The sequence below is a fragment of the Protomyctophum bolini genome (genome assembly GCF_963924005.1).
Source record: "Protomyctophum bolini genome assembly, chromosome: 20".
Taxonomy (NCBI): Eukaryota; Metazoa; Chordata; class Actinopteri; order Myctophiformes; family Myctophidae; genus Protomyctophum; species Protomyctophum bolini.
Genome location: NC_137881.1, coordinates 12,715,455 through 12,731,374, shown reverse-complemented (window position 1 = coordinate 12,731,374; position 15,920 = coordinate 12,715,455). Strand labels below are relative to the sequence as shown.

General features: G+C 44.6%; 1 protein-coding gene across 2 annotated transcripts in view; it reads left to right on the top strand.

Moving 5' to 3' along the window:
• dock11 (dedicator of cytokinesis 11) overlaps nucleotides 1–15,920 on the top strand; it is a 100,009-nt gene that overhangs the window by 52,287 nt on the left and 31,802 nt on the right. The window contains exons 24-33 of one of the 2 annotated variants that reach the window (XM_080791799.1): nucleotides 459–580; nucleotides 1,338–1,407; nucleotides 1,898–2,023; nucleotides 3,186–3,257; nucleotides 5,052–5,198; nucleotides 5,371–5,454; nucleotides 7,140–7,251; nucleotides 8,619–8,657; nucleotides 11,981–12,165; nucleotides 14,985–15,098. In XM_080791799.1, coding sequence (XP_080647925.1) covers nucleotides 459–580; nucleotides 1,338–1,407; nucleotides 1,898–2,023; nucleotides 3,186–3,257; nucleotides 5,052–5,198; nucleotides 5,371–5,454; nucleotides 7,140–7,251; nucleotides 8,619–8,657; nucleotides 11,981–12,165; nucleotides 14,985–15,098 — 1,071 coding nt within the window. The remainder of the gene's footprint in view (nucleotides 1–458; nucleotides 581–1,337; nucleotides 1,408–1,897; nucleotides 2,024–3,185; nucleotides 3,258–5,051; nucleotides 5,199–5,370; nucleotides 5,455–7,139; nucleotides 7,252–8,618; nucleotides 8,658–11,980; nucleotides 12,166–14,984; nucleotides 15,099–15,920) is intronic. The other variant, XM_080791800.1, reaches the window with a different exon arrangement.

Sequence of the window (15,920 nt, the reverse complement as noted above, 5' to 3'; positions counted from 1 at the left end):
AACCAATGACGGGTAAAGAACCATGTACAGCAATGTTATCCAATCAGGATGGAGAACTCAGTCAGTAACTCAGGATACGGAATAAAACAAGTGAAATTGTATGTGATGACACAGAGAAATGAGCAGGCAAAACTCTCCCCATGCAGTGTCTCACTCTCTGCCCTCTCTCTCCCCATGCAGTGTCTCACTCTCTGCCCTCTCTCTCCCCATGCAGTGTCTCACGCTCTGCCCTCTCTCTCCCCATGCAGTGTCTCACTCTCTGCCCTCTCTCTCCCCATGCAGTGTCTCACTCTCTGCCCTCTCTCTCTCCCCATGCAGTGTCTCACTCTCTGCCCTCTCTCTCCCCATGCAGTGTCTCACTCTCTGCCCTCTCTCTCCCCATGCAGTGTCTCACTCTCTGCCCTCTCTCTCTCCCCATGCAGTGTCTCACTCTCTGCCCTCTCTCTCTCCCCATGCAGTGCTTGCACGCCACAGAGACTCAGGTCATCATCAACTTCCTGCCCATGGTGCTGATGCAGCTGTTTGAGGTCCTCACCACGGCCACCAAGGAAGCACACGACATCGCCGTCAACGCTCTGCGGTCGGTCGGGGGTTAATTTGAGGCGATAACGTACACACACACACACACACACACACAGACAGAATCTTTTTATTTTTGCTCTACACCAAATGTGCTCTACAAGCACATTGTAGAGCTCACACTCACAGTTGCATTGCGATGCCCTGCTGTGAGCTTCTAGATCTGCCATTTTTGCCGAAGGTTTGACTAGTTTTTGTCGACTGTACACCTGTATAACAACACACGCCCTGAATAGGGACGCTAAGATTCTTCATGTGGATAAACATTAGCTTAGTAGATGCATTTTTATGTATCTTATCACATGGTTTAAAGTTCTCAGTCGCCACGACGATTTGGATTCCATAGAATTCCAGTGTGTCTTCTGTGAAAGCACTGAAAATAGCACATCTACAAGCTCTGCACGACGTGTTGAGAGCTTGTAGATCGGCTATTTTCGGTCATTAGTTTTTTAAGATGAAAGTATTTGAAGTGATCAAACTAGGAATAGTTTAGAAGCATCTTCCATGAACACGAATGGTCTCAGAAATGTCAAAAGCCGGTAAAAGCCGTTATCTCTTCAGCTGGTCGGCTGTTATGAGGACAAGCAGCAACAATAAGTTTAGAATCACCTAAACATCATAATTACATATTCAGTCTTATTTTAGCTTTTTTTCCCCATGTATTCGCATGAGGTATAGGTCGTTTTAAGGTGCTGTGTAAATGACCTCTGCCAGAAGTTGTGTTTTCAGTGATCTTATCCCATGCTCTGAACCCTCAGGGTGATCATTCACATCGTGTCCCGATGTCACGAGGAAGGCATCGAGCACTACCTGCGCTCCTTCCTCAAGGTGCAGTAACATCACTCTCTGCACTCTCACAACATCAACACCTTTCCGGAAAAAAAACACCTTCCTTTAGGCCAGTGGTTTTCAGACAGTGGTCCTTGAGGGGGTTCCAAGGTGGTCCCCAGCTAAATGATTGAGAGTTGGTAAACAAATGGACCCTTTACTAGTAGATCTTTAACTCCTGTGAGCGAAAAATGAAACCAAATGGACCCATACAGGTCCATTTGGTTTCATTTTACTCTCTCAAAAGGTTATTGTTAAACATCTGCATTACTTAATTTACAAGAAGTCCACACAAATTAGAGAATGTGGAAGAATTGTTATTTTGATTAACGTTTGCCTGTTATGGTACCATTAGCTTTTTAATTTTTTTACTATATTTTAATAGTTAAAAGTTAAAATAGCTGATCTACAAGCTCACAATGTGGTGATTAAAAAATCGTACAAAAAATAATAATAAAATCCTGACGTGTGTTGCTCTGTCGTCTCTCAGTACGTGTTCATGACCATCAATCCGGCGCCAGGAAGCTCTGGGAGAACCCACGAGGTGCTGGCCACCGCCGTCACAGCCGTACTCAAACAGACGGCCGACTTCAACACCAGCAACAAACTGCTAAAGGTGTGTGTGTGCTAAAGGTGTCTGTCTGTCTGTCTGTCTGTCTGCAATACCTACCTTAAACGACAGAGGGCACTGTTGTATTGTGCAAGCGCTTGAGATAATGCAGTCGCCTCAAAAAGAGGAGCAAGCCAAGTTTTTCTGCCTATTCAGTAGCTCCTCATCAACGGTGTTGTGGAACTACTGCACGCTTAAGGCACATTCCTCCTGCTGGCTTACGGACAGCAGTGGTTACTCACAACGGGTTGAGGGAGTTTGGCTCAGTGGTGAATCACCGCCTGATTCATGAATGACAGATTGTACAGTATCGACTGTACAGTCAAACACTCTCAAGCAGTTCTGACTGAGTAAACCACTGCTTTAAAGGTAGAGTAAGTGATTTCACTCAAAAAACCTTAGGTTTCGTTTTTGGCTGTGGGACCTAAGCCTTCGTCCAATCAGGATAGAGAGTCAAAAACGAAACCTAAGGTTTTTTGACCCCCAGGGGTTAACTGGGGACAGGGAGGAACTCCTTATTTGGTCAGCACACTCTATAGTAGAGAGGATTATCACAACAAAACAAAAAAAGAAGTGATATTTGAATTAAGTGAAATCACTTACTCTACCTTTAAACAGGCAAGCTGCAGACAATGCATGTTGGCTCACTGGAAGAGAGAGAGAGAGTGTGCCGACAACAGAAGCCCAACATGTTGGGTGATCCCAGTTCTTGTAGACCTCAAATAGTTACATGCCAAATTGATTTAGATACGATGATATGATATAGTACTTTATTGTCAGTTCACACTGAAATTTGTCTTGCGACCCAGCAGCAGAACACATATACACACATTTGACATAACACAAAGAACAAGACAATTTACATACATAAAGACATGAAGACTAGAGCAATATCCAATCTGATTCTTTAAACATCTCAGCTTTTAAAAGTGCGTCACAAACGGTCTGTTCTGCTGCAAGTCCAATGCGCTGCTAGTGTTTGCTGATAACACCCAGGAACCGTTGAGCTTCCATGATCTTCTGTTGAATTGTTTCACCACTCTGGCTCTGCTGCACTAAATGGAATTCATTAATCAATGCTACAAACATCTACTTCTGTGATGTTGATACGTCACCAGGAAAATACCACAATGCCCGTCCATAACGCCTCGTCTTTCTTCTTTCACAGTACTCCTGGTTCTTCTTTGAAACCATGGCCAAGTCCATGGCCCAGTACCTGCAAGAAGGAAACCGCATTAAGGTAATATTATTGCACGTCATCATCCGATCCATGGGCCTGCTATCTTTCCCGTGCACATTTATGAATGTACACCATTTCAGGACGAGCATACATCCCAAAAGTGTGTGTGTGTGTGTGTGTGTGTGTGTGTGTGTGTGTGTGTGTGTGTGTGTGTGTGTGTGTGTGTGTGTGTGTGTGTGTGTGTGTGTGTGTGTGTGTGTGTGTGTGTGTGTGTGTGTGTGTGTGTGTGTGTGTGTGTGTGTGTGTGTGTGTGTGTGTGTGTGCGTGCGTGTGCACATGCGAGAGATGTCTGTGAGTCCGAGGAATACGCAGACCCCCACAGGGAATGCTTCGTGGACCATCTGCCTAATAATAATATTGTGCCCATCCCCACTACTCCCCCCTCCCCCCCCACCCCCAGACTGAGTACACCTCAAAATACATACTGTACATCAATAATATGATCTATTACATTACTTACCCACACTGTACATAATTTGGTGCTGCGGTTACATTATATCCGGGAATTGGTGGATGATTTATGTGTATACGAGCGGATTTGGGTGACGTCAGAGCCGATTCTGGCATCTCTAATGCAGTGGTTCCCAAAGTGGGGTCCGGGGGCCCCCAGGGGTCCTTGAGAGAGTTCCAGGGGGTGCCCAGAGCAAACACATACATGCATACACACATACATACTGTACACAGCATTGTTCCAGTTCCCAAAGACTGGCCGGGTCGCTCGTGAGTCGTGACCCACGGTTGCATGGGTCCCACGGGCGGGTGGGTGGGTGGGTTCCACCACGCGACCCACGGGTTAGGACTTTCTGTGCTTACGTGCAAGTAAAGACAATATTGGGAATTGGGTCGCCTGGTTTTTCCATCTTAAAAAAAAATGGGTCCCGTGGAAAAATGTTAAATAAAAAAGTTTGGGAACCACTGCTGTACAGGATGTCGCAGCGCACACTTCTAAACAACAAGTACAGTACGTGCTCTCATTGAGTCGCCAGTCTGTTTACATTATGTACATTATTAGCTAGTGTTTAGTTTAGTTTAGTTTATTAAGGATCCCCATTAGTCTAATAGTGGAGACTGTTCTTCCTGGGATCCAGGCAAACCATCACAATACTTTTTATAAATCTTAAAATGCAGTACAGTATGATCAATGTTGGTGAACAAACACGCAAACTGCGTTCAGACTTGAATTTAAAATATTCGCCTCGGTTCGTCCCCTTTTTTGCTGCGCCAGGTCGCGCCACGCCCATTCGCGGCACTCGCGTAACTTCTCGTCTTTGCATTGACTTTGTATGTACTGTATTCGCGCCGCTCTAACCATCCAAGTCTGAAAGAACCTTTAGAGAACAAAATTTACATTCAGAGTAAAATAAGAAAAGAAAAACTGTCCAAAAATACCAAAAATAATAATGTAATCTAATATAATTTCCTTTCTGACTATTGCTGCCTTAAGTTTCCTTTTGAAACACAAAGTATTTCTTGTTGGAGTCAAATATGTGGGGGAGCACACGCCAGTATGCAATGGATCTGTATTCTGTACATGACTGTTTTCTTAAGTACATTGGTTTTGGGCAGAGGGAAAGTAAAGTGACCATTTACTAATGTTTTAGTGTTAAATGTATTAATTTAAAAACATTTACATTTATTTTAACAACACAAATCTTGTCCGAGGGTCCCTGGCACAAAATAGTTTCAGATGGGGGTACAAATACATGTCACTTTGGGGGGTCCTTGACGTGAAACAGTTGGAGAACCACAATTCCATGTGCATTGATTCTGTCTTGTGGTTTTCTTTTTGGACAGATGCCACGCCCCCAGCGCTTCCCGGACAGCTTCCACCAGGCTCTGCAGTGCCTCCTGCTGTCCATCATGCCTCACATCACCATACGGCACGGGGAGATCCCCGAGGAGGCCCGCTGCATCAACGTCAGCCTGGCCACCTTCATCAAGGTCCGTCCGCACAAACAATGTCATTTTTTTAAATGACTGTGACCTTTGTAAAAAAAAAAAAACCACTTGTCACACTCTAGCTCTGCCCCCTCAATGTCTTCTGCCCCCTCAATGACGCAACTCTCTCGTCTAAACGGTCATTCCTAACCTGTCCCTCTTCCTCTCTCCTCAGCGGTGCATGACCTTCATGAACCGAGGCTTCGCCTTCAGCCTGCTCAACGATTACATCTGTGGCTTCAGCCTCAAAGATCCCAAGGTAAGTAGGTACCCTCGCCACCACTGCCACCACGCCCTGCTACACCTGCAACTGGAACTTTGATAACAAAGCTACGGTTCAGTGACAGGGCGTCGGCAGCATTACACTTGACTACAGGCTTGCTGCAGTGCAGTCGGTGCTCACAGCGTGCGGGTACCTGCTAGCCAGTGGCGGTGCGTCCATAGGGGGCGCTGGTGCGCCGCACCACCATGCCCACCCCCTGAATAAAACGTGAAAAAGAATGACTGAGAAACGAAATCTACAGCCTTTAATATATTTAGAATTAGCAATCCAGAAACGTTAATATTATATAATATAAGTAGCCACTAACCAAAGGCAGTGATTAGAAGTTGTAATATGCTGCCACGTTAGTATTATGCCTCCATGAAATGTCAAACGTTATTTACGTTTTATGACGTTTCTGATTGGTTAGTGTGTGTCACGTGTTGGTGCGCGTCCATCTGTAGCCCTCAATTATCAGCACTGAAGAGTAATGCATTGCGGTCCACATGTCTTCAATACAAACTATAGGAAGCCACTGGGTCGCGAAATATATGCGATCCATGACGTTATTCACACCACAAAACACTTGGGGGCAGCATACACATTACAGCACAGTTTGACATAGGGTTTAACACACAGCCACAACAACATACGCTAGAAAAACGAGGGATGAGACAGATGAATGGAGCCAGGTAAAGTCAATATAATAATAGTTTAATTCACTTGCATAATGGAACAATAAGAGGAAAAATTAAACTCTGTGAAATCACTGCAGAAAACACCATTTGAGAGAAGGACACTGCAAGAAAAAATAAGAATTAAAGAGCTGGGTCCAGACAAACCTGATGTAATCATCACAATGTAGTGTAAAAGTAAAAAGTAAAAATTAAGACCATAAGGTGGCAGAGTCATGGCTTTGAGGGTTCTTTTATAAGGACTTTTTGTTTATTTTTTAATGTTAATGTTAAAGCCACTGTAGCAAGGTCATGTGGCTTTGAGCCATTGCACTTTTTTATGGCACTGGTCCTTCTGTCTCAGGTTTGTTTCTTTAACCCTATATGAACCTTTTGTTACATTTTGATGTATTTAATAAACCTTAGACAGGCTCCCTTATTAGATATATTTAATAAACCTTAGACAGGCTCCCTCAGTAGATATTTAATCTATGATACCTAGTGCATGTTTTCTTGATTTTGTTATAGCGCCCTCCCTAGGACAAATGTCACCGGCCGCCACTGCTGCTAGCTGTGATACTAATCACATGTGAAATCTAGCATAGTCATCCTGTAAAGACATTGCATTGTGAGTGAAATGCAAGTGAAAGTAAAAACGTGGGTGGAATTTGTCATTGTGCATAGTTCCCATCGTGTTATTTTTCCACAAAAACAGGGGTGTGTGCGTGTGTGTGCGTCATTAGACTAATCATTGTGTGTATTCCTGCACTATCTGCATCGAGTGATCTTGGTACATAGAAATTGAATTATTGGTTCTGACTTTTAAATGTACATTTAAGTATACATTTAGTTTTGATTGTATTGTTCCACTTTTTGCTTTGGGCAATGTAAACGTTTTCTCATGCCAATAAAGCCAGTTGAATTGAAGTGTGTGTGTGTGTGTGTGTGTGTGTGTGTGTGTGTGTGTGTGTGTGTGTGTGTGTGTGTGTGTGTGTGTGCGCTTCTCAGGCGCTGACTGAAATGAAGTTTGACTTCCTGATGACCGTGTGCAACCACGAGCACTACATTCCCCTCAACCTGCCCATGGCGTTCGGTCGCACCAAGCTGCAGAGAGTGCAAGGTGAGGGGTCGAAGTTCACATTCCATCCTCTCTCCCACCTGTCCCTGCATCATGCTGCTCAGCCACACACCCCCCCCCCCCCCCCACCACAGACATATAGGCCCCGCCCCCTTTACACGAGAACGCTGTCCATGGAAAACGGCAAAATAAAGTATCGTTTTTGCTGGAGTCCGTTTAGACGAGAACTGCGTTTTCGGGGGTTGAAAACTCCTTCCGGAGTGGAGATCTCTGAAAACGCCGTCTTCCCTCCCGTCTTAAACGGGTGAATCCACAAAACGTGTGACATCATGGCTCACGTGGGCTCACAGCGCTTACGTTTATCACATCGGTGCAGAGCCGTAGGCCATATTTGGAGTTCCTAGAATGAGTAGGCGCTCCCTCGCCCACGCTCATCCTACGAATACAAATGTAAGCGACTTTGGCGATGGTGAATGTAAACCATGATGTAAACAAAAAGCCTTGTGATAGGAAGTGGAACGGAACGTACGGTACACACATGCCCTGGTCTATCTGGCAGTCCGTCACACCGCCACCTAGCCACCTGGCATGCACATTACAGTGTTTTCACTCATTACAGCGGCTCTGTGTAAAAGGCTGAATAGAAAATGAGAACGCAACGGGACTTTGCCGTTTTCTCTGGAGCCCGTTTCCGTCTAAAAGTGGCCCCCGAGAGAGCCAGAGAGCTTCCACATCACCCCCCATACCCCACCTTCCTACTTCCTAGACCCATATTAACTTGCCTGATTGGACTCAAACTCCTACACGTCCTGTTACTGTAACACCCGCTTCGAATGTCATCAACCGATAACCACCCGTATGTTCTTATCTGGACCATGCAATGCAGGCGATATGGACACTTCCTACATACTGCTCACCGCAGCGAGTAGGCCACTAGGATGAAAATTACGTGAATGAAGTGAAATGACTGCCGCCGAAGCGAAAACATTGTGAAACTGACTTACATTAAGACTGCTATATGGTTACGTGGCCGGTTAAGTCTGAGGTTAGGGTTAGGCAACCAACAATGGCTGACAACAATTTCAGTATGTGGAAATGTCCATACTGGCTGCGCTGCTTGGTGTTGAAAAGGGCTGATGACGGAGATTAAATCATGTGATGACATCCGAAGCTACTAATTGTATTTTGATCAAACACCATGAATGTCATTATTCTAACGTTGACTGTCACATTGTGCATTAATTAATCCCCAACACACTCAGACACTAAAATAATGTTTGTTTTCACTGCCCCATCAGCAAATTGCAGACAAATGATGTATGTTATTGAAATGGAATGCATGGAATGTTCACATTAATGTGTTGACCCCCACCTCCCTTCCTTTTGTTTTTGTTTTTGCTTGTGGTCAGATTTTATTTCATACGCAACGGAGCTTTTTGGCGCTGTAGGTAGGTAACGCCCCCCCCCTCCCCTGTCCATGTCCCCCCAACCATGCATCTATTCTGTTTGTTACCGTATGCAAAATGATCGACCCCCCCCCCCCCCCTTGCTCTGACTTGCAGCACTAACCCACCCGTCCTGCCGCGACTCAGTCATTCATGTACTGGTTGGCCATGCGTTCCCCCGCGCCTTGCCTCCCCGTTCGTCCCTCTGGCCCCCAGCAGCCACGAGAGACAGAGCGTGCTAAAGCGCAAAGGAAACCTATTTTATAGTGTAAAATATTAATGATAAATTAAAACATTCTTACCTCTGTAACCGTGAATGGACTGTGGGTGTTTTTCAGCTAACAAGTTGTAATCGCTATTGCTCACGCAAGGATTATAGTTATAGCCGTATAATATTGCTAAATATTGCTGAAATTTTAACGCAAACATACACATTGCTGACCGGAAAAAGACGAAAAGAAATAAAGAAAGAAACCAACCAAAGAAAGAAAGAAAAACATCGAAACAAACTCAAAAGTACCAAGTAATTCATCTCATAAACCTATTTGTGACTGGTTGACGTCGCGGTCTAAAACTATGCTTTATCGGCAACATTTATTTATTTAATTCCCACCACGGCGTAATTAACCTCAGTGTCACCCGACTATCCACCGCGGAGGTGGTCTGTGAGGCGGGGCGGGGCGCGGGGGAGCGCACGGCCAACTGGTATAAGAATTACTGGGTCCTGCTGGTCTCCCATGGGACTCGCCCTCCCCACCCACACCCCCCCCCCCCCCCCCCTCCCCATTCACTCTCACTCACACTCCTCGTGTTGCTTTACACCGGCCGTCTAATTAATTTGGCACGGCGGCATCGTCCACACGCCGGCCCTCCTTATCGATGGATCGATCGCTTCTTGCCTGGGCCTGTCTGTCTATCTGCCGTGTGGCGACGGAGCTTGACTGTCTCTGGGAATTATCTACTCACTCCCACTCCCTTCTTCATGCACCTGTCTGGCTGATTTAAGACTTGGGGGAAAATACAAGGGAACAACCCTGTTTCTCTCTCTCTCTCTCTCTCTCTCTCTCTCTCTCTCTCCTATCTATCTATCTATCTATCTATATATATATCTATCTGTCTGTCTATCTTCTCAGTCTCTGTCTTCTCTGAGAAAGTGACAGAGGGTAACTCAGTTAATAATCTGTGTGGGCCTGTTATTATATCGACAGAAAACACACACACACACACATCGCAGCACCGTGCTTATTTTTCACAGCCGGATTGGACTAAAGGTTGCCCGTATGCCTAACGCAGGTTTCTTTCTGACTTCCCCTCCTCCTCCTCTTCATTCGGGGTTGTTCCCATGGGGGTTGTTCCCATGCAACGACCAAACCAAGTGATGCCTGGAGAATGAACATGTGATTTGGTTGAACGAATGTACTGCAACTTTGTGAAATATTGTTGTCGTCGTGCAATGTTGCATTAGCGCGTTCTGTGTAATGTCGCATTAAGCGTTGCTCTGTGCACTGTAATGTTGCATTATAGCGTCAAGAGGACACTTGTGACATTTGAAATGATTCAAATGCACGCCTGTGGACGGAGGGTTTGCTATACAGTTACATGTCCATTACTGAAATACAGCCAAGCCCCATGCAGGCCAGAGAATGGAAATGAATATGGAAATAATGTGTAATCTATCTTAGATAAAACACTTGCATGTAAAGTACCTTGGCCTCAAATTAGAGATACCGTGCCACGTGATGTGCCAGTGATGGCCAGAGAGAGAGAGCACCTGAGTCTTAACGGAGCACCACAGAATTAGACCATTAGTTGGGTCATTAGACAAAATATAATTCACTTTCTCTGCAGTCTCTAAGTACTTGGTGAAATACCAGGTTCAGTAAGTTACTTGATAATTACATATACAGTAGTGTACTGTAAAACACCTTTAGTATTTATTACCCATACATTCAAGTTTTTACATTCGTCACAGCTTTGACGGTGAAGTTTTGATTCCGCCGACTAAAACTAATAGTTCGCCGACTATTATTTATTCACTGACGAAAACTAAAGAAAAACTAAGCTACGGTGACTAAAATTAAGACTAAATATACTGACAATTTCGTCAAGAAAAATGTTAGGGAGTGGATGTCATGCTTGGTTGCACTCGGAAAATAGATCAAGTTCAACACTACTGTATGTCAGTGTATTACTCAGTATGTTGTACATTCCTGGGAGAGTAAGGTCCATTTATACTCGACATAGAATGTTGTTATCCTGCGTTCATTCCGTTCCATCTTTGTGCACGTCACCTGAGAGCTTTACGGATACGACGACGTGTGTCACGTATCTACAGTACAAGGTGCAGATAGTGCAATGTACGTTGCGTTATGAACATATACGGTACGTACATGCTGTATGTATAAGTTCAGAACAGGAGTATAAATGGGCCTTGATACTGTAGGCGGAACTGGACCGTGAAGGAAATCGTTTTGTTCCCATCGAATTGCCATGTTCTTAACTACATATTTAGAGTATGTAAGTCTTGTTATGGTCAACATAGAGTAAAGTTTAACACTCCAGTTTACTCAGGGAGATGTACTGTACTTGACTGTAAATAAACAGGGCAAGATAAGACATTTATAGCTTCATGAGGATTAGCATAGAATCAACACTTACTGCCATTAACACTTTAAATCGTACGAAATAGGCTTTTGGTACAATACTTATAGTAAAAAATCCCAAGACACAATACTCACAGTGGTGGTTCTCAAAGTGGGGTCCCGGGACCCCCAGGGGTCCTTGAGGGGGGTTCCATGGGGGCTTGAGCAAATTGATTGATAGTTGGGAACCACAAATGGACACTTATGGGGTTCACCTCTGGCAGTGTATTAGTGTAGCCTGATGGCCTCAAAAGTCTAATATCTCCCCCGAGCCATAGGTGCTCCCTTTGGTCTAGTGGTTAAGATATTGGACTTTCACGAGACCCGAGTTCGAATCCCGGGTGTTACATTTGGTTCCAGGGGGTCTCCTGCAAAATGAGTGATAGTTATGGAGGCAAAAAAATTGACACTTACAGGGTTGGAACTCTGGCAACATACAAGTGGAACCAAATTGACGCTTAAAAGTGCATTTGGTTCCATTTGTACACTGTCAGAATCAGGCACAAATGGCCTAATAATGCATATCAAACTTTGAAATTTGAAATGAATACGTTTGAGAACCACTGCTCTATCATAAGCCTATAGTGTAAGGGGGGTCCCCGATCCCCATGCACTGGATCCCTGACAGCCTTCCGTGTGACTCCCCCACCCCGTCCGAACGCCCCCCCCCCCCCCCCCCCGTAGATCAGAGTCTGGAGTTCAGCCTGACGGAGGACTACTGCACCAACCACTTCCTGGTGGGTCTGCTGCTGCGGGAGGTGGCGGGCGCCGTGCAGACGCAGGGCCCCGACGTCAGGCAGCTGGCCGTCGCCGTGCTGAAGAACCTGCTCATCAAGCACGCCATGGACGACCGCTACACCACCTACAAGGTGCACACACACACACACACACACACACACACACCACGCCATGGACGACCGCTACACCACCTACAAGGTGCACACACACACACACACACACACACAGCACGCCATGGACGACCGCTACACCACCTACAAGGTGCACACACACACACACACACACACACCACGCCATGGACGACCCCTACACCACCTACAAGGTGCACACACACACACACACACACACACACACACACACACACACACACACACACACACACACACCACGCCATGGACGACCGCTACACCACCTACAAGGTGCACACACACACACACACACACACACAGCACGCCATGGACGACCGCTACACCACCTACAAGGTGCACACACACACACACACACACACCACGTCATGGACGACCGCTACACCACCTACAAGGTGCACACACACACACACACACACCACGTCATGGACGACCGCTACACCACCTACAAGGTGCACACACACACACACACACACACACACACCACGCCACAGACGACCGCTACACCACCTACAAGGTGCACAGCAATGGCATATACAGTAGAGTTACAAATCAGTGTTTCTTTTTCACATAAAGGCCCATTATTATTCAGCATCTGAGCCACGGGACCACCATTTCACATTCACGCCTCTCAGACCCAAAACGAAATAATATCTTGTTGTAGTTGGATAAGATTTTGTCCACAATTCCATGCTGTATGATGTTGGTTTAGGAGAGACAACAGGCAAACGTTGATCAAAAAATAAAGCAGTAAAAAGCCATACAGTACAAACGTTGCAGATGGACAGACAGTACAGTATGTACAGAGAAAGCAAATTAAAAAAAAAAGATAACACGATAAGGAGGTCTGTTATGCAAACGATGTCTTGCTCATGCAAATAGACACAGGCACCAGACAGCATTAGTCCAGCTACGGTGGGTAGCTGGACAGGTGGCTCTCGGATATTGTGTACTGATTACAGATAAGAACTGGCCAAAAGATTGGCCTCTCCTTTACTGCATTACAAACATTTCTGTTTGTAATGCACTGCAAGAAAATGTTCCTTTCCCAATTTTCCTTCCAACAAATTTCCACCAAGTTTTGTGGCAGCAAACCTGTCCCTTAGAGCAGGGGTTTTCAACTGATTGTGAACCAGGGACCGCCACCTTGACTAAGGATCAACCTGGGGACCACTGTTGTGTTGTCTTTTTTTTTTTTTTGCCTCTTTATGTCATATTGTCTCTTTATTGAGGTGATGTAAAACCGTTTGTTTTACATCACCATTGCATCACCTACTCAACATGAGTTAGATTAATATATTAGCGCCCCTCACTTCACACGGGTGTGATTTTTACTCATCAGGCAACCTCAGCATTTTGTCTATGTGCATTTGAATGATGCAGTGAATTAAATAATGTAATATAAAGTACACACTGAAGTTCAAATCTCACCTCTTTTGTGAAGGAATATAACTCTTGAGGAGAAGTAAGTATTAGGTTACAATATGTCGGTTTCAGTTTCTCTGGTTGGGGCAGAGACAATTTTAATTCTCCAGCGTTTCTGACAAAAGATTATGTAATTTCTGTTGACAGATCTGATGAGAGGAGAATTAAGATTCGGTTACATGATATGCACTGTCAGGGCCTTGTTATCATAGAATCATCATAGAATGTCACAGATTCTCTGGTTGGTTTCGTTTGGGCTTGCCGTGGCAAAAGATTGTGTCTTGCATTCTAGTCATTTGTCCATCTGAAGTTTCCTCTCCTTGAGGGTGCGTCCCTGCCTACGTGGTACGCACCCATCTCTTTTTTTTTTTAAACTCTTTATTTTTGAATTTTTTAATAGGCAAGATAGACACCAAAGACAGACAAGACATACAATATGACAAAAACCCACTGTTGTGTTGTAATGGGATATTCGTAATATTTGCTATGGAATGCATCCCATGTCTTATACTGTTTCTCAATCGACTTAACTGATGACTGAGTCAGACTGACACATGTGGCCCTATATCTTGGGCGTGCCTTTATCCCGAAACTTTTTTTCTTCCATATTTTACTATCTTGAAAAATAATTTTAAATAGTTCAACTAGCAGATCTACATCCATACATTATGGCTATTATAACTATTTTAACAATAGTAATAGTAATATATATATATAGTAAAAAGTGGCAAGATATAGCACATGATGACATTATATGGGCACGTTAACATTTCCTAATAATGATGACTCAATCAGGCAACCTGGTACAACCTGGTACACCTCAGACTTCCCAGTAATTCTGATAACATTTATGCACTAAACGTCTGTGCACTGTTCTGTGGAAGAAATTACAAAATCTTCACTTTGCTACATTACTAAATGCATGGTCAGGGACCACATGCAATGCCTCCACGGACCACCAGCGGTCCACAGACCACCAGTTGAAAAACCCTGCCTTAGAGGGTGCTGTGACTCAACTATGTTGTAACCAAATGGACCCTTATAGATCTTAAGTGGTTTCATTTTACGCTCTCAAGAGTTAAATTGTTGTTAAGTCTACACAATTAGATCATGTAGAAGAATTGTTATTTTGATCGTTTGTTCGCCTGTTATCTCTCCTAATGGTACCAACATCAATACAGCATGGACTTGTGGACAAAATCTTATCCAACGTCTTTTGGGTCTGAGAGGCTAAATGTCATCAAATGGTGGTCCCGTGGATCAAATGCCCAATAAATAATGGGCCTTGATAGAAAAAGGGTTGAAAACCACTAGACAAACTAGTGCTCCATATTGCCTTGTTGCTGCTCTCATCCACCACTGCGTTTGTGTGTTTTCAGAACCAGCAGGCCCGGATCTGTCTCCTCTACCTGCCACTGTTGGAGCTGCTCTATCAGAACCTCAAGCAGCTGTCTGCCCAGCCCAGCATGTCCAGCCCCGGCCTGGGTCTCAATGTGAGTCCGTCAGTCCACCTCTGAGGAATTTTCCTGCTTCTCTGGAGCCTCACGTGTTGCACATTTCTCTGATTGATTGACAAGACTGATGCCTTGTTGTTTAGAAGTGTCCGCTACATCCTGCTAAACCCCATGCGTAGGAAGAGTAGCATTGCCTATAAGATGTGTTCAGTATGCTCAGAAATGGCACCCATGCATGCATGTGCGTACAAGCAGACAACGTAATGTATTTGTAAGAATTCCAGGAAGTATTGACAGTCATCCTATTGTATGTATTTGAGATGCCAGGCTATGACTGACCTCACCCAAATACTTTTCTACACACCTTTTCCTAGATATGATGTAACTGCAATCTGTGCATCTCTCTGATCTCTGTACAGTAGTATGTGGTTCTCAAACCTTTTCATGGCCACGGACATCCATTTGTTGTGTAAAGGGTTAACATCAGGGGTGGACTGGCCACAGGACGTACCGGTCATATTACCGGTGGGCCGCGACCGTAGGGGGTCGCTCAAGTTATGATATGATTATTATTATTATTTTATTTTTTATTAGGCAGACAAAGTGAGTGACAAATAAACCCTCTTTTATCTTGAATCATTTTGCCAGCGTTCTTGTAAGAGCAACAAAGGGTCGTGTAGTTGTCTGTTGGTTTGTATCAGTTATGTTGTTCTGTAAAAGTGGTGGTATTAGGGCTTGTTTGTGCGTGCCTCGACGGAGCGGGCGGTAGAGTTTCTTCGGTCTGGGCAAAATTTGCACGAAAATGACAGCCCTGGTTAACATAATAACATAACATGATCTACAAAATATTTGACATAAACC